The following is a 22,952-nucleotide window of genomic DNA, read 5'->3' as shown; positions in this document are numbered from 1 at the left end:
AGTTCAGAATAATCTCTAAGAGGATAAACTTTGTGTGTGGTAGACACAGGAGCTTAGTAGCAAGTTCTCAAAGTATAAAACAATTCACTGCTGCCCTTTTAACCAAATTCAAGCAGAAACTCACCCCCAACCTGAATTAGCATTTAAACTCAGCAAAAAAAAGAAATGGCCCTTTTTCAGGACTCTGTCTTTCAAAGAGAATTCGTAAAAATCCAAATAACGTCACAGATCTTCATTGTAAAGGGTTTAAACACTGTTTCCCATGCTTTTTCAATGAACCATAAACAATTAATGAACATGCACTTGTGGAACGGTCATTAAGACACTAACAGCTTACAGACGGTAGGCAATTAAGGTCACAGTTATGAAAACTTTGGACACTAAAGAGGCCTTTCTACTGACTCTGAGAAACACCAAAAGAAAGATGCCCACGGTCCCTGCTCATCTGCATGAACAAGCCTTAGGCATGCTGCAAGGAGGCATGAGGACTGCAGATGTAGCCAGGGCAATAAATTGCCATGTCCGTACTGTGAGACGCCTAAGACAGCGCTACAGGGAGACAGGACGGACAGCTGATCATCCTTGCAGTGGCAGACCACGTGAAACAACACCTGCACAGGATCGGTACATCCGAACATCACACCTGTGGGACAGGTACAGGATGGCAACAACAACTACCCGAGTTACACCAGGAATGCACAATCCCTCCATCAGTGCTCAGACTGTCCGCAATAGGCTGAGAGAGGCTGGACTGAGGGCTTGTAGGCCTGTTGTAAGGCAGGTCCTCACCAGACATCACCGGCAACAACATCGCCTATGGGCACAAACCCACCGTCGCTGAACCAGACAGGACTGGCAAAAAGTGCTCTTCACTGACAACTCGCAGTTTTGTCTCACCAGGGGTGATGGTCGGATTCACGTTTATCGTCGAAGGAATGAGCGTTACACCAAGGCCTGTACTCTGGAGCGGGATTGATTTTGGAGGTGGAGGGTCCGTCATGGTCTGAGGTGTGTGTCACAGCATCATCAGACTGAGCTTGTCATCATTGCAGGCAATATCAACGATGTGTGTTACAGGGAAGACATCCTCCTCCCTCACATGGTATACTTCCAGCAGGCTCATCCTGACATGACCCTCCAGCATGACAATGCCACCAGCAATACTGCTCGTTCTGTGCGTGATTTCCTGCAAGACAGGAACGTCAGTGTTCTGCCATGGCCAGCGACGAGCCCAGATCTCAATCCCATTGAGCACATCTGGGACCTGTTGGATCGGAGGGTGAGGACTAGAGCCATTCCCCCCAGAAATGTCCGGGAACTTGCAGGTGCCTTGGTGGAAGAGTGGGATAACATCTCACAGAGAGAACTGGAAAATCTGCTGCAGTTCATGAGGAGGAGATGCACTGCAGTGCTTAATGCAGCTGGTGGCCACACCAGATACTCACTATTACTTTAAATTTTGTTCAGGGACACATTATTCAATTTCTGTTAGTCACGTGTCTGTGGAACTTATTCAGTTTATGTCTCAGTTGTTGAATCTTGTTATGTTCATACAAATGTTTACACAGGTTAAGTTTGCTGAAAATAAACACAGTTGAAAGTGAGAGGACGTTTCTTTTTTGGCTGAGTTTATTTGCACCTTGCTAGTAAAAACAAAAGACAGGAAAACACACCCAGATTCTAATCTAATCATTCCAATTCAAATGACAGGAGCGCACCCCTGTGTCGCTCCTCTTTGAACTATCCACCGTCCGACAAACAAAATAACACTGTTTCCCTGTAACAATAAATGCATAGAACTTACAGTACAATAAACATACAGTACAACATGTCAAAATGTATAGCTCTTTATAAACTCTTGAAACAATCCAAACATAAATGTAATTCACGCAGAAACATTTATTACGTTTTCATCTGTCTTCACACCTCCAACGGTGTCCATGCTCACAGGGTTCTGGGGGAACGTCCCTTCATAGAGAAAGCCACAGATAAGGTGTGTTTGATCACTGTGATAGCCTACAAATGGTCTGCCATCCAAACAATGTCATAAACTGTGATTGAGTCATCACGTTGTGCTCCCATGCCAGCAAGTCGCCACTTGCGAGTATCACCTTCTCTCATTCTTCCACTACATATTCCTCCCATTAGGCTTGTCCAATAATGCCTCTCGCTCAGACCACTACTAAGAAGCTATTTTGTCACTTTTTGACCATTTTAATTGAAGACAATCACAGTAAGGTACGTAGCCTTTTCCTGCAGACAATGACATAGTGGCCTAATGGAATATTATTCATATTTTTTATCATTTCGTAATTATACATGCAACAATTTCAATGATTTCAGTCAATTGAAATAAATTCATTAGGCCCTAATCTATGGATTTCACATGAATTTCACTGCAGGGGAGACAGCCATGGGTGGGCCTGGGGTGGCATAGGCCCACCCACTTGGGAGCCAGGCCATGCCAATTAGAATGACTTTTTCCCCACAAAGGGGCTTTATTACAGACAGAAATGCTCCTCAGTTTCATCAGCTGTCCGGGTGGCTGGTCTCAGATGATCCCGCAGGTGAAGATGCCGCATGTGGAGGTCCTGGCCTGGGGTGGTTACACATGGTCTGCATTTGTGAAGCAGGTTCTTTATTTTTACTATTTTCTACATTGTAGAATAATAGTGAAGACATCAAAACTATGAAATAACACATATGGAATCATGGAGTAACCAAAAAAAAGTGTTAAACATGTCAAAATATACTTTATATTTTAGATTCTTCAAAGTAACCACCCTTTGCCTTGATGGCAGCTTTGCACACTCTTGTCATTTTCTCAATCAAATCAAATTTTATTTGTCACATGTGCTGAATTCAACAGGTGTAGCCCTTACTGTGAACTGCTTACTTACAAGCCCTTAACCAACAATGCACTTCAAGAAATAGTGTTAAGAAAACATTGAATAAATCAACTAAAGGAAAAAATTAAAAGTAACAATGAAATTACATAACAATAACGAGGCTATATCAAATCAAACTTTATTTGTAACATGCGCCGAATACAACAAGTGTAGACTTAACTTTGAAATGCTTACTTACAAGCCCTAACAATGCAGTTCAAGAAGAGTGAAGAAAATATTTACCAAGTAGACTAAAATAAGTGATAATAAAAAGTAACACAATAAGAATAACAATAACGAGGCTATATACAAGGGGGCACTGGTACAGAATCAGTGTGTGGAGGTACAGGTTAGTTGAGGTAATTTGTACATATGGTGACTATGCTTGGAAGAGAAGTGGGGGGGGGCCTTCCTCTGACAACGCCTATTAGATAGGTCCTGGATGGCAGGAAGCTTAGCCCCAGTGATGTACTGGGCCGTTCGCACTACCTTCTGTAGCGCCTTACAGTCAGATGACGAGCAGTTGCCATACCAGGCAGTGATGCAACCGGTCAGGATGCTCTCAATGGTGCAGCTGTAGAACCTTTTGAGGATCTGGGGACCCATGCCAAATCTTTTCAGTCTCCTGAGGGGGAAAACGTTTTGTCGTGCCCTCTTCACAACTGTCTTGGTATGTTCGGACCATGATAGTTTGTTGGTGATGTGGACAACAAGGAACTTGAAACTCTCGAGCCGCTCCACTACAGCCCGTGAATGTTAATGGGGGCCTGTTCGGCCCACCTTTTCCTGTAGTCCACGATCAGTTCCTTTGTCTTGTTTACATTGAGGGAGAGGTTGTTGTCCTGGCACCACATTGCCAGTTATCGGATCCCCTCCCTATAGGCCGTCTCATCGTTGTCGGTGATCAGGCCTTCCACTGTTGTGTCGTCAGCAAACTTAATGATGGTGTTGGAGTCATGTTTGGCAACGCAGTCGTGGGTGAAAAGGGAATACAGGAGGGGACCAAGTACACACCCCTGAGGGGCCCCTGTGTTAAGGATCAGTGTGGCAGACGTGTTGTTGCCTACTCTTACCACCTGGAGGCGGCCCATCAGGAAGTCCAGGATCCAGTTGCAGAGGGAGGTGTTTAGTCCCAGAGTCCTTAGCTTAGTGATGAGCTTCGTGGGCACTATGGTGTTGAACGCTGAGCTGTAGTCAATGAACAGAATTCTCACATAGATGTTCATTTTGTCCAGGTGAGAAAGGGCAGTGTGGAGTGCGATTGAGATTGCGTCATCTGTGGATCTGTTGGGGTGGTATGCGAATTGGAGTGGGTCTAGGGCAGGGCTGCCCAACCCTCTTCCTTCCTGGATCTACTGTCCTGTAGGTTTTCAGTCCAACCCTAGTTTAGCATTACTGATTAAGCTAGTTAAGGTATTGTTGAGCAGCTAATTAGTAGAATCAGGTGTTAAATTAGGGTAGGACTGAACCCACAGGATGGTAGATCTCCTGGAAGAGTGTTGGGCAGCCCTGGTCTAGGGTGTCCGGGAGGATGCTGTTGATGTGAGCCATGACCAGCCTTTCAAAGCACTTCATGGCTACCGACGTGAGTGCCACGGGGCGGTAATCATTTAGGCAGGTTACCTTCGCTTCCTTGGGCACAGGGACTATGGTGGGCTGCTTGAAACATGTAGGTATTACAGACCTGGTCAGGGAGAGGTTGAAAATGTCAGTGAAGACCCTTGACAGTTGGTCCACGCATGCTTTGAGTACAGGCCCTGGTAATCCGTCTGACCCAGCAGCTTTGTGAATGTTGACCTTTTTAAAGGTTGTTTAAAGGTTGTTCGGCTACCGAGAGCATTATCACACAGTCATCCAGAACAGCTGGTGCTCTCGTGCATGCTTCGGTGTTGCTTGCCTCGAAGCGAGCATAAAAGGCATTTACCTCGTCTGGTAGGCTCGCAGGGGGTACCGGTACCGAGTACAGGTGGTACCGGTATACAGGGTTTACCGGTACCGAGTCAGTGTGTGGGGGTACAGGTTAGTCACGGTAGTATGTACATGTAGGTTGGGGTAAGGTGACTATGCATAGATAATAAACAGTGAGTAGCAGCAGTGTAAAAACAAGGGGGGGGGTCAATGTTAATAGTTCAGGTAGCCATTTGATTAATTGTTCATCAGTCTTATAGGTTGGGGGTAGAAGCTTCACCTGGAATGCTTTTCCAACAGTCCAACTCATCCCAAACCATCTCAAGTGGGTTTAGGTCAGGTGATTGTGGAGGCCAGGTGATCTGATGCAGCACTCCATCACTCTCATTCTTGGTAAAATAGCCCTTACACAGCCTGGAGGTGTGTTGGGTCATTGTCCTGTTGAAAAACGAATGATAGTCCCACTAAGCACAAACCAGATGGGATGGCGTATTGCTGCAGAATGCTGTGGTAGCCATGCTGGTTATGTGTGCCTTGAATTTTAAATAAATCATTGACAGTGTCACCAGCAAAGCACCCCCACACCATCACACCTCCTCCTCCATACTTCACGGTGGGAACTACACATGCAGAGATAATCCGTTCACCTACTCTGCATCTCACAAAGACATGGCGGTTGGAACCATTAATCTCAAATTTGGACTCATCAGACCAAAGGACAGATTTCCACCGATCTAATGTCCATTGCTCGTGTTTCAAGTCTCTTCCTCTTATTGGTGTCCTTTTAGTAGTTTCTTTTCTGCAATTCAACCATGAAGGCCTGATTCACGCAGTCTCCTCTGAACAGTTGATGTGTCTGTTACTTGAACTCTGAAGCATTTATTTGGCCTGCAATTTCTGAGGCTGGTAACTCTAATGAACTTATCCTCTACAGCAGAGGTTACTCTGGGTCTCCATTCCTGTGGCGGTCCTTATGAGAGCCAGTTTCATCATAGCGCTTATATGGTTTTTGCGACTGCACCTGAAGAAACTTTCAAAGTTCCTGAAATTTCCTAGATTGACTGACCTTCATGTCTTGAGGTAATGATGGACTGTTGTTTCTCTTTGCTTGTTTGAGCTGTTCCTGCCTTAATAAGGAATTGGTATTTTACCAAATAGGGCTACCACCCCTACCTTGTCACAACAACTGATTGGCTCAAACACATTAAGAAGGAAAGAAATTCCACAAATTAACTTAACAAAGCACACTTGTTAATTGAAATGGATTCCAGGTGACTAGCTCATGAAACTGGTTGAGAGAATGCCGAGTGTGCAAAGCTGTCATCAGGGCAAAGGATGGCTACTTTGAAGAATCTCAAATATAAAATATAGTTTGATTTGTTTAACACTCTTTTGGTTACTACATGATTCCATATGTGTTGTTTCACAGTTTGTCTTCATTATTATTCTACAATGTAGAAAATAGTAAAAAGAAAAGAAAAACCCTTGAATGAGTAGGTGTCCAAACTTTTGACTGATACTGTATATAAAGTGTAATATTGGGATGCAAACTCAAAATGGAATTAATTTGAACTCGGTACAGGTGTTTTGTTAACGGCCATTACCATGTGTGTGAGGTGTATACTTTTATTTCAAAGTAGATGTGTTTAAGACTACCAAGAAACACTCTGACTCTGATTTAGCCCACTGCAGTAAAAGGTCATTGTTAAGCAGAAATGATTTGATATTGTGATTTGAAAGAAACATCTGTATTGGACCTTTTATAGACCAATTGCAAAGAGTTCCAAACCCCTCTGCCAATAACAGCTAGTTTTCAGGTTACATATCCCTCTCATTAGGCCCCTCCTGTCTAGTGGATTGATCCACACAACAGTCGTGTTCCTCTGCTCAGACGTTGCGGAAGCATGCCATATATTACAAATGCCTGGATAGGTATTTTACCACATCATATATTATAGCAATCTGGTACCCGATGCCACAGATGATGACGTGGCATGCAACCATTGGTTGATGCATGCAACGTCTGAACAGCTGAACACAACCTATGGTAATGGACTGCTTAGGTGCCCTCCCCCACACTACTCACACCACACCCAGACAGTCTTGGGCAAAATTCTTGTTTGAGAAATATATTTTGTATTTTTTTTTAATGGAAAACTGTTACAGTAAATACATTCATTCTTACCCAGAAATGATTTGAAATAAAAATAGCTGCACTGGGCCTTTAATAGGATAATGAGTTTTATAATGAAATGTTTGAACCATATGATACATAGTATTTGGAATTATGTAATATGTCAAATTTGTTTAATTAATGTATTGTGATGTGTAGAATCAGGGGTGCAACTTCCACTGGAGAGGGGGGATATGTCCCCCCACATTCTGAAAATGCATTTTTGCCCACCCCCCCAGTTTTATCATTAGAATGTGATACAAAATGAGGCAATGGTGTGCTTTAGGCCCATGCGGACACCTCCGAGCGGTCGGGTAGGCTGTTGAGTGTTTATGCGTCTGGAATAAAAACAAATATATTTTCCCCCCACTTCTATAACCAAAGCTGCGCACCTGCGTAGAATGAATGTGTAACGGCCGTCGTATGAACTGGACCAAGGCGCAGCGGGTTGAGTGCTCATTTTGACGTTTATTTTAAATAACCACAAACACTTCACAAAAACAAGAAAACGGACGACAACATAACAGTTTGCAGGCTAACCCTAGCAGTGCAAAACAACCTCCCACAATTCCCAAAACAAACATACTCCTAATTATAGGACCTTCAATCGGAGGCAACGATAACCAGCTGCCTCCAATTGAAGGCCCCAATCCCAATTACTAAACATAGAAATAAACACCCTAGAAACAGACAGAACTATACAACATAGAACTAAACCAAAAACCCCGGAAACATAAATCAAACGCCCCTCTACCTAAACACACACTCAAAACCATATAAAACAAATACCCCCTGCCACGTCTTGACCAAACTCTAATTACAAACCCCTTTACTGGTCAGGATGTGACAGTACACCCCCCCCCCCAAAGGAGCAGACCCCGGATGCACCTGACCACAAAAAAATCTACAAAAATAAACCACTTACTAAAGGGAGGGAAGGGAGGGTGGCTGCCATCACCGACGGCTCCCGTGCTACACCCCCCCCTCCCCAAACCTCCTACAGTGGAGGTGGCTTAGGCTCAGGCCTTAGTCCCCTACCTGACCAGTCCACCCCCACTGAATACCTCGGCCTGAAGCCTGTCACTGTAGACCCTGGACTGGACTCTGGGAGCTCCGGACTGTAGGACGACTCTCTTGGTTCCGGACTGTAGGACGACTCTCTTGGTTCCGGACAGTGGGCCGTCTCTCTACGGGGCACTGTCGCCGGACGCTCTGGACGAGGCACTGTCGCCGGACGCTCTGGACGAGGCACTGTCGCCGGACGCTCTGGACGAGGCACTGTCGCCGGACGCTCGGGACTGGGCTGACACACTGGAGACCTGGTGCGTGGGGCTGGCTTAGGGCGCGGCAGACTAAGCACACGCACCACAGGGCAAGTGCGAGGAACAGGACGTACTGGACTGGGATGATGCACTGGAAGCCTAGTGCGTGGGGCTGGTACTGGAAGTATCAGACTGGAGACACGCACCTCAAGGCCAGGCTTAACCCTGGCCCAGCCAAACTACCCGTGTGCCCCCCAAATAAAATGTATTGGGGGTGCCTCTCCACCTCTACCTGCTTCCCAGGCAGGCTGTCACAATGGTCCAGTAGTTGTTCCCACGTCCAGTCTATCCTTGCCTCTAATACCTCCAGCGACCAGGATGCCATCACCTCCCGAGCGCGCTGCTTTCTCCACTCCAGGTGCTGCTCCCTTCTTTCCCTGGCCCAGGATCCTTGCTCCTCCTGGGCCCGCTGCTTGGTCCGTTGTTGGTGGGAGGTTCTGTAACGGCCGTCGTATGAATTGGACCAGGGCGCAGCGGGTCGAGTGCTCATTTTGACGTTTATTTTAAATAACCACGAACACTTCACAAAAACAAGAAACCGGACGACAACATAACAGTTTGCAGGCTAACCCTAGCAGTGCAAAACAACCTCCCACAATTCCCAAAACAAACATACTCCTAATTATAGGACCTTCAATCGGAGGCAACGATAACCAGCTGCCTCCAATTGAAGGCCCCAATTCCAATTACTAAACATAGAAATAAACACCCTAGAAACAGACATAGAACTATACAACATAGAACTAAACCTAAAACCCCGGAAACATAAATCAAATGCCCCTCTACCTAAACACACACTCAAAACCATATAAAACAAATACCCCCTGCCACGTCCTGACCAAACTCTAATTACAAATAACCCCTTTACTGGTCAGGACGTGACAGAATGACACATTTTCATTTTAGCTATTGTATTCCTCTTATTCCAATACAAATGTCAATTATACATCCTGTTGACACTTTCAATTGAAATTGAAGTCTTGCGTTGGAATTATAGAGCAATTTCTCAATTCTAGAATAAATTAAAGTTCATAAGGTAGTGAGCTTTCCTAAAAATAGGCAAATGATCCTGAGATGTGTAAAATAAATACTTAGATGTTATGTGGAATAAATCCAGCCAATCAGGCAGGGGTATTACACTTCCCCTGGAGTTGACAGGGGTTGCGTCTTTTGTGTCTGAATCTGAATTGACTTTTGTATTATGAGTGTTGGACTTCATAATTAAACACATATTTGTAGGTTAAAGCTGGAATCCTTAATGGTGAAACTGCCATTTCCATTTGCGATATTACAACAACAAAGAAGTTCCTGCAAAAAAACTTTTTTTATTTTTTTCGAACATCATTGCACGTGATAGAACAGAAAATATGTACTGCATGTTACACAACGCTCCTCACGTCGGAGGGGCGGACAGTGGCTGTTTTCCCCTACTGCGGATTCCATCTTAGGATGCAGATTCCAAGTGACTGCACTTACGGTAGATAAGGAAGTTAATAATGTTAGTCATCTGCTATTGTAAGCAACTAACTAACCAACATGTTGACTGCAAAATATTTTTCTTGAGAAATACCTGAAAATATTCTGTCCATGTTCATCTGAATTATGTTGTGGTTTTACAAACGTTAGAACTCAATTGCACCAGTAGTATAACAATTATCTGTGATAACTTTGACTTTCAGATGCTGGTTGTGTTCCGAAACCCAAAAGATACAGTCGTATCATACTACCACTTCATGAACACAAACCCTGTTTTGCCTAATGCCAAATCCTGGGATTCATTTTTCACAGACTTCATGGAGGGTGAAGGTGAGATTTATTTTTTATTTTACCTTTATTTAACTAGGCAAGTCAGTTAAAAACAAATTCTTATTTTCAATGACAGCGGATTAACTTCCTTGTTCAGGGGCAGAACAACAGATTTTTACCTTGTCAGCTCGGGGATTTGATCTTGCAATCTTTGGTTACAAGTCCAACGCTCTAACCACTAGGCTACCTGCCGATTTGAAGAACTCAACACATTCGTATTGTTTGAAAGAAATGCAGTGTCATGTTGGATAGGCTGGGTGTAATGAATAGCACAACTAGAAAATTACATTTCCTAAATGAAATGTCTGTGCTTTCTAGCTGCTCTTAAATTATTTATGGTTGTGAAATAAGTATTAATAGTGGTAGTGACCGCTGTAGTAATGGCAGTGACTGGTTATAGATGAATACATTGGTAGAGGGAAAGATTGCCAGCCAAAGAAATCAAATAATAACTAGAAAAGTACATTTCCTGAAGAAAATGTGGTGTGATGCTAGCTTGTTATAAAGTATTTATGAAAAAGTTTGGAAAATTGTAATATTGTTTTAATGTTTGTAGCTGAAATGGTAAGAATGGTAGCATTTAAAATGTCTACTACTGTGTTCTTATTTTTGGCATTGAATCCATTAAGTGTTATGCTATTTTATGGTAATTACCACTGCTTATAAACTTTATTAAGAATGTGAAGATAGGATAGCCTGAACATGAGAACGTTGCTCAATGGGTGACATGTCTGGTGAGTATGCAGGCCATGGAAAAAATGGGACATTTTCAGCTTCCAGGAATTGTGTATAGATCCTTGGGATATGGGGCTGTGCATTATCATGCTGAAACATGAGGTGATGGTGGCGGATGAATGGCACAACAATGGTCCTCAGGATCTCATCACAGTATCTCTGTGCATTCAAATTGCCATCGATAAAATGCAATTCGTTGTCCGTAGCTTATCCTGATATGGATAGGGGGCAGTACTTTCACGGCCGGATGAAAAAACGTACCGATTTAAACTGGTTACTACTCTTGCCCAGAAACGTGAATATGCATATTATTAGTAGATTTGGATAGAAAACACTCAAAAGTTTCTAAAACTGTTTGAATGGTGTCTGTGAGTATAACAGAACTCATATGGCAGGCAAAAACCTGAGAAAAAGTCAACCAGGAAGTGGAGGATCTGAGAATTGTAGTTCTTCTTTCTAGTCCCTTTCGAAACTACAGTATCTGTGCTGTTACGTTGCACTTTCTAAGGCTTCCATTGGCTGTCTAAAGCCTTCAGAAAGTGGATTGAGCCTTCTCCTGTCTCTGGGCAGAGTATAGGAGCTCAGTTACTGAGTGGTCTGCCTGAGGACAAAGAGATTGGATATGCGCGTTCCCGCGAGCACGCTGTTTTTTCCTTTTCCTCCTTGAATGAATACACTATTGTCCGGTTGGAATATTATCACAATTTTACGTTAAAAATACCATAAAAATTGATTTTAAACAGCGTTTCACATGCTTCTAAGTACGGTAATGGAAAATTTTGACTTTTTGTGTCTCGAATTGCGCTCGCACGTTACCCTTTGGATTGTGACCTGAACGCATGAACAAAACGGAGGTATTTGGACATAACTATGGATTATTTCGAACAAAAAACACATTTCTTGTGGAAGTAGCAGTCCTGGGAGTGCATTCTGACAAAGATCAGCAAAGGTAATACAATATTTAATACTAATTCTGAGTTTAGTTTGCCCCAAACTTGGCAGGTGTCTAAATAGCTCGCCGTGATGGCAAGCTATGTACTCAGAATATTGAAAAATGTGCTTTTGCTGAAAAGCTATTTTAAAATCTGACACCGCGATTGCATAAAAGACTTCTGCATCTATAATTCTTAAAATAATTGTTCTGTATTTTGTCAACGTTTATAATGAGTATTTTTGTAAATTCACCGGCATTTTTTGGTGGGAATACATTTTCTGACCATTACGCACCAATGTAAAAAGCTGTTTTTGGATATAAATATGAACTTGATTGAACAAAACATACATGTATAGTATAACATAATGTCCTAGGAGTGTCATCTGATGAAGATCAAAGGTTAGTGCTTCATTTAGCTGTGTTTTGGGTTTTATTGACATATATGCTTGCTTGGAAAATGGCTGTGTGGTTATTTTGGTATGTACTCTCCTAACATAATCTAATGTTTTGCTTTCGCTGTAAAGCCTTTTTGAAATCGGACAATGTGGTTAGATTAACCTCTCTGGGCTAGGTGGGATGCAAGCGTCCCACCTACTCAACAGCCAGTGTAATCCCGTGGCGCGATATTCAAATACCTCAAAAATGCAAAAACTTCAATTTTTCAAACATATGACTATTTTACACCATTTTAAAGACAAGACTCTCGTTAATCTAACCACACTGTCCGATTTCAAAAAGGCTTTACAACGAAAGCAAAACATTAGATTATGTCTGCAGAGTACCCAGCAAGAAATAATCAGACACCCATTTTTCAAGCTAGCATATAATGTCACAGAAACCCAAACCACAGCTAAATGCAGCACTAACCTTTGATGATCTTCATCAGATGACAACCCTAGGACATTATGTTATACAATACATGCATGTTTTGTTCAATCAAGTTCATATTTATATCAAAAACCAGCTTTTTACATTAGCATGTGACTAGCATGTGACTAGCATTCCGACCGAACACTGCCGGTGAATTTACTAAATTACTCACGATAAACGTTCACAAAAACCAACAATTATTTTAAGAATTATAGATACAGAACTCCTCTATGCACTCGATATGTCCGATTTTAAAATAGCTTTTCGGTGAAAGCACATTTTGCAATATTCTAAGTAGATAGCCCGGCATCACAGGGCTAGCTATTTAGACACCCAGCAAGTTTAGCATTCACCAAAGTCAGATTTACTGTAAGAAAAATGTTATTACCTTTGCTGTCTTCGTCAGAATGCACTCCCAGGACTTCTACTTCAATAACAAATGTTGGTTTGGTCCCAAATAATCCACTGTTATATCCAAATAGCGGCGTTTTGTTCGTGCGTTCAAGACACTATCCGAAAGGGTAAATAAGGGTTACGAGCACGGCGCATTTCGTGACAAAACATTTCTAAATATTCCATTACCGTACTTCGAAGCATGTCAACCGATGTTTAAAATCAATTTTTATGCCATTTTTCTCGTAAAAAAGCGATAATATTCCGACCGGGAAATCGTTTTTTTTATTACAAAGAGAGTGAAAGTAAAAGCATGCTATCCCCTCATGCACGAGCCTCAGTCTAATGGCCCTCTGATAGAGCACTTGCCAAACGCGCTAATGTGTTTCAGCCTGGGGATGGAATTACATCGTTCAGCTTTTTCCCGCCTTCTGAGAGCCCATGGGAGCCGTAGGAAGTGTCATGTCATGCCAGAGATCCCCTGTATTTGTTAGAGATGATCAAAGAGGGCAAGAAATGGTCAGACAGGCCACTTCCTGTAAGGAATCTTCTCAGGTCTTGGCCTGCCAAATGAGTTCTGTTATACTCACAGACACCATTCAAACAGTTTTAGAAACTTTAGGGTGTTTTCTATCCAAAGCCAATAATTATATGCATATTCTAGTTACTGGGCAGGAGTAGTAACCAGATTAAATCGGGTACGTTTTTTATCCGGCCGTGCAAATACTGCCCCCTAGCCCCAACAGGTTAACGAGAGTCTTATCTTTAAAATGGTGTAAAATAGTTGATTGTTTGAGAAAATTGAATTGTGGTATTTTAGTTGTTTTTGTATTTCGCGCCATGCGATCCCATTGGCTGTTGGCTAGGGGTCCCGCTGGCGGAACGGGGTCCCGCTAGCGGAACGCCTAGATGCAAAAGGTTATGCCTGCTCATACCATAACCCCACCATGGGGCACTCTGTTCACAACGTTGACATCAGCAAACTGCTCACCCACACGACGCCATACCCTTGGTCTGTGGTTGTGGCGTGTTGGACATACTGCAAAATTCTTTCAAATGACAGCTTATTCATAAGCCGCCTCTAATGAATATTACATTCTCTAGCAACAGTTCTGGTGGACATTCCTGCAGTCAGCATGCCAATTGCACACTGCCTCAACTTGAGACATCTGTGGCAATATATTGTGTTTGACAAAACTGCACATTTTAGAGTGGCCTTTTATTGTCCCCAGCACAAGATGCACCTGTGTAATGATCATGCTGTTTAATCAGCTTCTTGATATGCCCCATCTGTCAGGTGGATGGATTCTTTTGGTAAAGGAGAAATGCTCACAAACCGGGATGTAAACACATGAAACATAGGACCAACACTATACATTTTTCAGTGTAGTTAAAGTATGAATGCTATAAAAAAAACTCAAGCAATCCGAGTTGGGGCAATCTGGACACATGGTTAGTTTTTTGTTAATTGCGTAAATTGTTTAGCTCTAAAGCTGACTAAAATCAAATAACAGTATGAGCATGTAAGAAATCTAGAATTGTGCTTTGCTTTGCAAGTACACCTAATAAGAGTATGTAAGAGTTCTAAAGTGGTCTTGCTTCAACAAACACATGAATAACATTGAGTGCTGAGGCGTATACTACAAAACTAGCTATATCTATTTGGGATTTTCTAAAGCTAGCTAGCTTCAGTTAGCTTCACATTCCAACTCCGGCTTAAGCTCAATGAAGCCGTTTTTATAACAATATCAAATCACTTGTGTAACAATTAAAGTGGAACTGACAGTGTTTCAGCAAAATGAAATCTTGTTCATATACACCCCCAGGAAGAATGATGCATTTTTGTTTTTACATTTTCTGACAAGTGAGCATTTTCACATTTTCATACATTCATAGAATGTTTGGGAAATATTTCTCACAAATTTAGCTAGGACTGGTCTGAGTGGCTAGGAGAAAACTGAAAACTAGCTGTTGGCAGACAGGTTTTAAAAAGTAGTTATAGGAAATTATTTTTTAAATACTTTGAAATAGAAGTGATTAGTTTTACCACAAAAATACTAATATCTAAATACACATGTATTTGAACCCAGAGTGTGGCTGAAGGACAATCAGCACAATGTTCACAGACATTTCAGATTTTAAACCTTTGAGCTGCTCTGTGTAATGTTTATTATGCCGGTTTAAATGTTGTTGTTTTTTTTTTAGCTGGCTACGTCTGGCACATTTACAGAAGTCTTCACTGATGTCAGATAAACGCAATTAATGAAAATGAAATTATTTCCACAGTATCGCACTAACAAATGGATAATCACACTATAGTTATGGTACAATACAGCACACTACAAAAACATTATGTACAGTCACATGAATGGATTCACCTTATGGTGGTATTTGTTTCTTTTTTTACAGTGGCTTGGGGCTCTTACTTCGACCATGCCCTCGCCTGGGAGAAACTAATGGACAATCCTAACATATTGATGGTCACTTATGAGCAAATGAAGGAGGTAAAACCCATATTATGTATAGGGTTGCAAAAATAGTGAATATTTGTAACGGAGACGCTGGGAGTCGAGAAGCAAGTGAAGGGGGTGAGTTTAATACAATAAACATGAAGACTCTCCATACCTGTGATGTGAATTGGAGGCCACGGTCAGAGACGATGTCCTCCATAAGGCCATAGTGCCGAAAGACCTGCTGGAACAGTGCCTCAGCGACCTGGAGAGCAGTAGGGAGACCAGAGAGAGGGATAAAATGACAGGATTTGGAGAATCTATCCACAACCACCAAAATGGTGGTGAAACTGTCAGAGGAGCGGAGATCAGTGACAAAATCAATGGATAGATGAGATCAGGGACACTGAGGCATGGGAAGGGGCAGGAGTTTCCCTGCTGGAGTGTGCTGGGGGGGATTTAGTTTGGGCACAGACAGAACAGGAGTTGACTTAGCGAATAACATCCTGCGCCAAGGTGGGCCACCAATAGAGAGACTGAATCTCTGGATGTCCAGTGATGACAGCTGTGTGTGCCCAGGTCAGCAACCGATCCCTTATCCCCATGGGAAGTGGGTGCGGGTTTCCTCTCCAGAGCCTGGAGAATGTCCACATCTACATCCCAGACCACAGGGGCTACGACTCGAGAGGGGACGGGAAAGTAAGTCCTCCAGCATGCGGTTGCCCAGTCCGTGATTCTCATCCTTGACCATGAGATGGTGGGGTTATGGCGTTGGAGCCATGGTAGGCCAAGGATGATCTTGTGAACTGATGCACTAATGAAGGGAATGTTTTCCAGATTAATGGACTCTACGGTGAGGGCGGGTTGTGTGTGATGGTTCCAGATCCTAGTGGCCAATTTATCAAGGGCTTGGACGGGAAACGGAGAGGAGAGCGTGTATGAGGTGATGTTCAGAAAGGATGCAACAGTCTGGTCAATAAAGTTCCCCGCGGCACTGGAATCCACTAGCACTGTAGAAACAGTACATGAGGGACAGCCAGCAAGTGTGATCACCACTGAAAAGGGTTTGGCAGAAAATGATGAAGATTGGATACTCACACCTTCCCCAGGAGGTGGAAGATCACGTGACTATCCCTCTGCTCTTGTGAATCCCGAGTTGGGATGTAACGGACACTGCTGAAATTGGGGGCCTCCTTGACATCAATAGGGACAGAGCCCCAGCAGTTTCTGTGTGCTTCACTCAGCCGCGGGGAGGCATGTGACCTTCACCTCCATCGGTTCAGGCTCTGCTACAGAGTCGTCGCTGAGGGAGGGAGAGAAGCAATGAGGGTACCAACGCTCCCGAAGTAGGTTGTCCAGATGGATGGCCATCGTGATGAGTGCGTCCAAGGAGAGGCTGTCATCTCTACATGCCAGTTCATCTGGACCTCCTCACGCAGTCCTCTTCTGAATAGCATATGGAGCGCCGGCTCATTCCATCTGCTGAATGCTGCTACTGTCCTGAAGGTGAGCGCGTACTCGGCAGTCTGATCATCCTGCCGTAGTTGAAATAGGTGCTCACTCCCCTCTCTGTCCTCCCGTGGATGGTCAAAGATATCTCTGAACAGAGCCATGAACCCCTCATACGAAGCCAGCGCCTCCTCTCTCCCAGACTGCCGTAGCCCACGTCCGCCCAGTCAGCAGAGAAATAACCATAGCAACCTTGGACCTCTCGGTGATGGGAATTCCCATCTGGTGTGCAAAATAGAGGGAGCACTGGAGTAGGTAGCCACTGCATTCAGATGGGGTTCCGTCATATTTGTCCGGGAGAGACAAACGGGCATCGCTGACTTGGGCGGCCTGCTGAACGGACTGGTGTGCTGGCTCGATACAAAACAAGAATAGTGTCAGGACATGAAACACATAACTAATACTGCCTGGGGAAGGGAATTAAGGGAGTGACAGATATAGGGGAGGTAATCAGTGAAGTGATGGAGTCCAGGTGTGTCTCATGATGAGGCCCAGGTGCGCGTAACGATGGTGCCAGGTGTGCGTAATGATGGTAATCAGAGCCAGTGATTAGTAAACAGGCCACGTCAAGCGCCAGAGAGGGGGAGCGGGTGTAGACGTGAAAATATTAGGCCTAACTTTTGAAATGTACCAGTAAACTACCAGAATTTTTTAGAGTTTTCATAACATGTTTTTAATATAAAATAATACAATAAAATGTTTTTAATATAAAATAATTGATTCACAAAGCTGTATAACATAATCCTAAATATAACAAATCAATTTACTGAATACTGTTGTTGTTTACCATGAGGGTTTCAGCATGAAATATCCTTTATATTTAATTTTTCTATGCCAATATATCTTTGTTGTAAATGTTTTGGGGCCCAACTGGTGGCAGTTGTGAGAAGTCAATAGTTGGAAGAGTTCCAGAGATAATTGTAAATTACTTTTTTTTTCATTAATTAGGCTCTCTTGAACCACATGGTCTAATTACTAGACACAGATAGAAAAACATAGATATATAAGATGTTTTTTGTATTATGTTAATTATATTGACTCATGGGTGCATCAATCGACACTAAGGATTTTAATTACCAACATTTCCGATGTGGTAAATTACTGGGAGTTTTACAACCCTAATTATGTGAGTAATGTACATTTATATGTCATTAACATTCACTTTTATCATTGTCTTACATCATATTGATGTCCTCCTGGCTTTTTTGAGAGTTGTGGAATGCACAAAGTTGGATGTACAAGTTTAAACTCCACTCTGTTTATTCTTCAGAATCTAGGTCAGGGGGTGCAGCAGATATCCAAGTTCTTTGGTTTCCCATTGACTGAAGAGCAAGTTCAGACAATTGCAGGGCAGAGCACCTTCAATGCTATGAAGGACAGTTCCAAGAACACCCATGGAAAGCATGGCAATGTGTTTTTCCGAAAAGGTAAGTTTATAATAAATTGTATTCACAAAATGTTGTTAATGTTGTAAAACAAAAACTTTACTCCTCTCATTATTGTCCCCCACGATGAAATCTGGTAGGGGATTGTGGATAGGTCTCGGTGCGTAATTTACTGAATTAATTTACTGAATCACACCAGTGAAGAGTTGGTGTTTTTGTAGGGAGGTCAATGAGGATGTCAAATCGCTCCGCCATTTTCTGGTTGCTAAAATTCTAATAGTTTACCTAATTTCAGTTTATGTGACAAAACAAGCCGTCATTGTGCATATAATCATTTTACCATCTGAACCGCTGTGAAATATCTTTTCCATAACCTTAAATATTGTATTTTCATATTTTTGAAGCTGGTGTAAAAAACAAAGTAAAAGACACAAAAACTAAATGTAAGAACCGGATGTATAGAAATAGCGCAAATAGAAAAGATCTACCGCTTCTTACACTTATTTTCAATGAGAATGACAGATCGATAACTCCCATTATGTGCATTGTGTTGGGTCGCCCGAAAAGTTACATATTGCAGCATTATTGCCTAGAATGGTCCCACCTGATCTTGCCTCCTGACTGCCATCTAGTCTGAGTACCAGTCTCTTTAGCTAAAATTCCACTCTTTGCCACTCCTTGTTATTGCCAAAGAGATTGGCCTTTAGGCAATCTCAATGTTCAATATCTGATGGATTTACAGCAGAGTTGCTCATTGGTTGTTGAAAATACCATTAATATTTTCCATGACAACATGTGGCGCCTCGAAAATAGAATTAGAATTTATAACAAAGACAAAAACAGACATTTATCTGTTAGTGTAACACCCTGGCCATAGAGTTTTTTTTTGTTCTTTATTTTGGTTAGGCCAGGGTGTTACATTGGGTGGGCGTTCTATGTTCATTTTTATATGTTTTGTATTTCATCGTTTTGGTCCGTGTGTGGCTCCCAATCAGGCACAGCTGAAGTTCGTTGTTGCTGATTGGGAGTCACACATAAGTAGCCTATTTTTCCTTTGGGTTTTGTGGGTGATTGTTTTCTGTCTCGTTCGTGTTTGCACCTGACAGTACTGTTTGGCTGTTGGTTTTCTTGTTTTTGTATAGTGTTCTTACAGTTAATAAATTCCTGAAGATGAACACTAACTCCGCTGCACCTTGGTCTACTCTCTCTTCCGACGGCCGTTACAGAATCACCTACCAAAAAAGGACCAAGGCACGAGAGGCTGCCCCAAAACATTTTTTTGGGGGGGCACACGGGGAGTGTGGCGGAACCAGGAAGGAATTCTGGGCCAACTCCCCGTGCTTACGGCAGGCAGCGTGGTACTGGTAAGGCACCGTGTTATGCTGTGAAGCGCACGGTGTCTCCAGTGCGCGTGCATAGCCCGGTGCGCTATAGGCCAGCCCCCCGCAAGTGCCATGCGAGTGCAGGCATCGAGCCAGGACGGATTGTGCCGGCTCAGCGCGTCTGGTCTCCAGTGCGCCTTTTCGGTCCAGGTTATCCTGCACCGGCTCTGCGCACTGTGTCTCCGGGGCACTGGGAGGGTCCAGTTCGCCCAATACCTGCTCTCCGCCCGTGCCGGGCCAAAGTGGGCATTCAGCCTGGAGTGTGGGTAAATAGCCTAAGTACCAGAACTCCAGTGCTCCCCCACTGCCCGGTTTATCCTGTCCCTCCTCCTCGGTCCAGGCCTCCAGTGGGTCTCCACATCCTGGTCCGTCCTGTGCCTCCTCCTAGGACCAGGCCTCCAGTGGGTCTCCCCATCCTGGTCCGTCCTGTGCCTCCTCCTAGGACCAGGCCTCCAGTGGGTCTCCCCATCCTGGTCCGTCCTGTGCCTCCTCCTAGGACCAAGCCTCCAGTGGGTCTCGCCAGTCCGGAGCCGCCAGAGCCGCCCGCCAGTCCGGAGCCGCCAGAGCCGCCCGCCAGTCCGGAGCCGCCAGAGCCGCCCGCCAGTCCGGAGCCGCCAGAGCCGCCCGCCTGTCCGGAGCCGCCAGAGCCGCCCGCCAGCCTGGTGAGTCCTGTGCCTGCGCCCAGGGCCAGGCCTCCTTCATGTCTCCCCAGCCTGGTGAGTCCTGTGCCTGCGCCCAGGGCCAGGCCTCCTTTATGTCTCCCCAGCCTGGTGAATCCTGGGCCAGAGCCGCCTGCCAGCCCGGAGCCGCCGGAGCCGCCCGCCAGCCCGGAGCTGCCGGAGCCGCCCGCCAGCCCGGAGCCGCCCGCCAGCCCGGAGCCGCCAGGGTCGCCCGCCAGCCGGGCGCAGCCAGGGACGCCCACCAGTCCCCCGGCGCAGCTAGGGGTGCCACCTAAGTGGTCGAAGGCAAGGGTGGAGCGGGGTCCACGTCCCGCACCCGAGCCACCGCCGTAGGAAGGCCCACCCGGACCCTCCCCTTCAGTCAGGTTTTGCGGCCGGAGTCCGCACCTTTGGGGGGGTACTGTAACGCCCTGGCTATAGAGAGGGGTTTTTTGTTCTTTATTTTGGTTAGGCCAGGGTGTTACATTGGGTGGGCGTTCTATGTTCATTTTTCTATGTTTTATATTTCTTTGTTTTGGTCCGTGTGTGGCTCCCAATCAGGCACAGAAGTTCGTTGTTGCTGATTGGGAGTCACACATAAGTAGCCTATTTTTCCTTTGGGTTTTGTGGGTGATTGTTTTCTGTCTCGTTCGTGTTTGCACCTGATAGTGCTGTTGGTTTTCTTGTTTTTGTATAGTGTTCTTACGGTTAATAAATTCCTGAAGATGAACACTAACTCCGCTGCACCTTGGTCTACTCTCTCTTCCGACGGCCGTTACAGTTAGCTAGGAAAGTTGTTGTACTTTGAGGCTTAAAATCAAAATTAAGGCGATTAGTAGTTGGAAATGCAGTATGTATTTAAGAATTTAGACGTGAGCTAGCAACTTTTGAAAAACTGGACAAACAAAAAACGTTTCCAACATTTGCATAATCCTTGATTGGAGGATAGCTGTGAGGGTGATCAATGCTCTGTTCATTAACGGGTGCGTTCATAAATTCACTTTGGCTATCTACTCTGATTTCAGAGTGTGCCAGAGAGCAGAAAAAATATGAATTTACGAATGCGCAACACCCATTGAATTTGACAGGTATTAGTAAACGTCTGCAAAAAAACGTAATTCAATTGTGGCAGCACATATACAGTCACTAACGCTCTAGATAACATGACAAAAGTCTAGCCAGCTCTTCTAGGGCGAGTAAAATAGTAAAAGTGAGGTGTTCTCTCATTTGTGTTTAGCCAGTTAGCTTGGGGCTTGGCTGCCATTCAGAACAAACCCAACTCCTCAGACAGAGCGTCCAGTGTGCGCTCTGAACGCTCTGAGAGTGAAATGCACTGAATTTAAGAACTGACAATCTGACAATGCTCTGAATTTATGAATGCCCAGAGCGCACTCTGAACGTACTCTGATACTCCAGAATGAATTTAGGAGCACACCCAATGACAAAATGTTCATATTTGAAGATGGCAGAAAGGCCAGTCTCATTGACACGACATGGAGTACAGGGAGTGGATTATCTAAAGAGACTGGCACTCAGGCTAACTGAATTCCATTTCTGAATATATTTATTTTCATTGTTAGAGCAGCCACTGGAGTATCAGGTCAATATAATGGGTAATTTGTGGTGAAACACAACAAACTATATTAATTTGTCACGCGATGTCTCAATTTGCTTAGACAACATTTACTGTTGCCTTGTTGAACTATTGACCCAGGCAGATTTTGTCCTTCAAATTCACTTAACACACATGATTGTACAAGTCGTAGGCGATCGAATAAACCCCCACTTCTTTCCATTCTGCTAGCAAACGTGCAATCTTTGGAGAATAAAATCGTTGACCTACGCGGAAGATTAAACTACCAACGGGACATTCAAAACTGTAATATCTTATGCTTCACGGAGTCGTGGCTGAACGATGACGCTATCAAAATACATCTGGCTGGTAATACGCTGTCCCAGCAGGATAAAACAGCGGCATCTGGTAAGACAAGGGGCGGCAGACTATGTATTTTTCAAAATAAAAGCTGGTGCAAGATATCTAAGGAGTCTCGAGCTGTTGCTCGCCTGAGGTAGAGTATCTCACGATAAGCTGTAGGCAACACTATGTACCTAGAGAGATTTCATCTGTATTTTTTTGTAGCGGTTTACATACCACCACAGACGGAGGCTGGGACTAAGACAGCATTGAATGAGCTGCATTCTGCCATAAGCAAACAAGAAAACTCTCACCCAGAGGCGGCGCTCCTAGTAGTCGGTGACTTTAATGCAGCGAAACTTAAATCCTTTTTACCAAATTTCTATCAGCATGTTAAATGTGCAACCAGAGGGAAAAAAACTCTGGACCACCTTTACTCAACACACAGAGATCCATACAAAGCTCTCCATCGCCCTCCATTTGGCCAATCTGACCATAATTCCATCCTCCTGATTCCAGCTTACAAAACAAAAATAAAGCAGGAAGAAACAGTGACTAGATCAATAAAAAAAGTGGTTAGATTAAGCAGATGCTAAGCTACAGGACTGTTTTGCTAGCACAGA

The 22,952-nt window shown here is 43.9% G+C and overlaps 1 protein-coding gene across 3 annotated transcripts in view; it reads left to right on the top strand.

The window, feature by feature from the left end:
- sult6b1 (sulfotransferase family, cytosolic, 6b, member 1) overlaps positions 1-22,952 on the top strand; it is a 50,934-nt gene that overhangs the window by 21,133 nt on the left and 6,849 nt on the right. For all 3 annotated transcript variants that reach the window (XM_014131575.2, XM_014131573.2, XM_014131577.2), the window contains 3 exons: positions 9,971-10,097; positions 15,439-15,533; positions 18,259-18,415. In XM_014131575.2, coding sequence (XP_013987050.1) covers positions 9,971-10,097; positions 15,439-15,533; positions 18,259-18,415 — 379 coding nt within the window. The remainder of the gene's footprint in view (positions 1-9,970; positions 10,098-15,438; positions 15,534-18,258; positions 18,416-22,952) is intronic.

Source organism: Salmo salar, chromosome ssa12 (genome assembly GCF_905237065.1).
Source record: "Salmo salar chromosome ssa12, Ssal_v3.1, whole genome shotgun sequence".
Lineage (NCBI taxonomy): Eukaryota > Metazoa > Chordata > Actinopteri > Salmoniformes > Salmonidae > Salmo > Salmo salar.
Note: the sequence above shows the minus strand (reverse complement) of the source record. Positions and strands in the feature narration are given on the sequence as shown.